The sequence below is a fragment of the Ceratina calcarata genome, unplaced genomic scaffold (genome assembly GCF_001652005.2).
Source record: "Ceratina calcarata isolate Rehan_Ccalc_2016 unplaced genomic scaffold, ASM165200v1 scaffold473.2, whole genome shotgun sequence".
Taxonomy (NCBI): Eukaryota; Metazoa; Arthropoda; class Insecta; order Hymenoptera; family Apidae; genus Ceratina; species Ceratina calcarata.
In genome coordinates this window covers 16,809-18,079 of record NW_017171460.1, presented here as the reverse complement: position 1 = coordinate 18,079, position 1,271 = coordinate 16,809, and the positions used below count along the sequence as shown (strand labels likewise).

Sequence of the window (1,271 nt, the reverse complement as noted above, 5' to 3'; positions counted from 1 at the left end):
GCTATACGTGTAGAGTTATATAAATATCTCAAGCGCGAACAGCTGTCAAAAACCGTAAGAAAAATAGCTCCAAGAAACGAGACCAAAAATGAGGTATACTATTTTTTTTTTTTTATATCGACCATCTGGGGGTTATTGGAATTGGGGGCCGACCCGGGTTAAGGGGTCGATTGACAGTCAATAAGTTCAATGTGAAATTCTGAGGCGATTTAAGGCCAAAACTTAATCATTTTTAACCAAATATTGCTAATCTTGCTACGTATCATCAAACCCATCCGTTTCACTGATTGTAGAGTCAGAAAAAATATTAAAATGATAACTATAGTTTGTATTACATACATTAAAATATGTGAAACGTCTAATTGCAAAATAAATGCATAAAAATAAAAAGCTTATTTTTATTTGTAACATAAATAAATTACTAAAAATAAATTTTGTGAGAGTCAATAAGACTTTTCAAACATTTTTGAAGAGACAATACTAAAAAAAATTTGGCGTAGAAAGAGAAAGCATTCTTGATACGATTCTTTGTCTTCGCGCACCCCTCTATCTCTGTTCACACTCCAGTTATTTTATATAGCTCGATGACTATACCTAATAATATCTTTCGTGAGTAAATTTTCTTCCAAAGGAAATGTACAGATCAAAAGGTATTAAAGATCTTCTAAAAGATCTTCTAGAGATATTGTGTTTTACTTTGGTGCCGATCAATGTACTCGACAGCTTTACAGTTTATTCTTAATGGTTAATTAAGGCCAAAGAAGCTCTATATTTGGAGACTGCAGATCTTCGAATAGTTTGTACATTGAGAAAACAACTAACCAGCAGTATATCTGAAAAAAATTACATGACAAACCCAGAATAAGTAAGACATTTAACGACAAACAATTTTACACTCACATTGTATGCCATCCAAAACCAAAGACACATTGCCGCAAATGTTGCATCAAGCTAAAAAGATGAGAACATTAAAAGAATATCAGTTCTGGAAAACATTACAAGTAAGGATCATACTACGCCTTTTGAGCTCGATGTCAGGAATTTTGGTCAAGATGATATCATTCATTAGATTATTGAATCCGAACTGTATAAGAAAATAGAAGTCCTTGAATTTCACGAAAAGTAGTTGCGCTTACAGACTTTTATCTCGCAAACTAATTGGCATATCAGACATTCTCTTTTCAAATTGAAGTATAGACTTTAAGTTACTCGAATATCATTTGTTTTAGCGGTTAAATTTCTCTAAGTATCAATCGGCAATTGCAGAATTC

At 32.3% G+C, this 1,271-nt stretch overlaps 1 protein-coding gene across 1 annotated transcript in view; it reads right to left on the bottom strand.

Annotated features, from left to right (window-relative positions):
• Positions 1-674: 674 nt before the first annotated feature.
• Positions 675-1,271, bottom strand: part of pasi1 (septate junction component pasiflora 1) — a 16,101-nt gene continuing 15,504 nt past the window's right edge. The window contains exons 4-5 of the mRNA XM_018028799.2: positions 901-951; positions 675-833 (exon numbers count right to left, since the gene is read on the bottom strand). Coding sequence (XP_017884288.1) covers positions 750-833; positions 901-951 — 135 coding nt within the window. The 3' untranslated portion in view covers positions 675-749. The remainder of the gene's footprint in view (positions 834-900; positions 952-1,271) is intronic.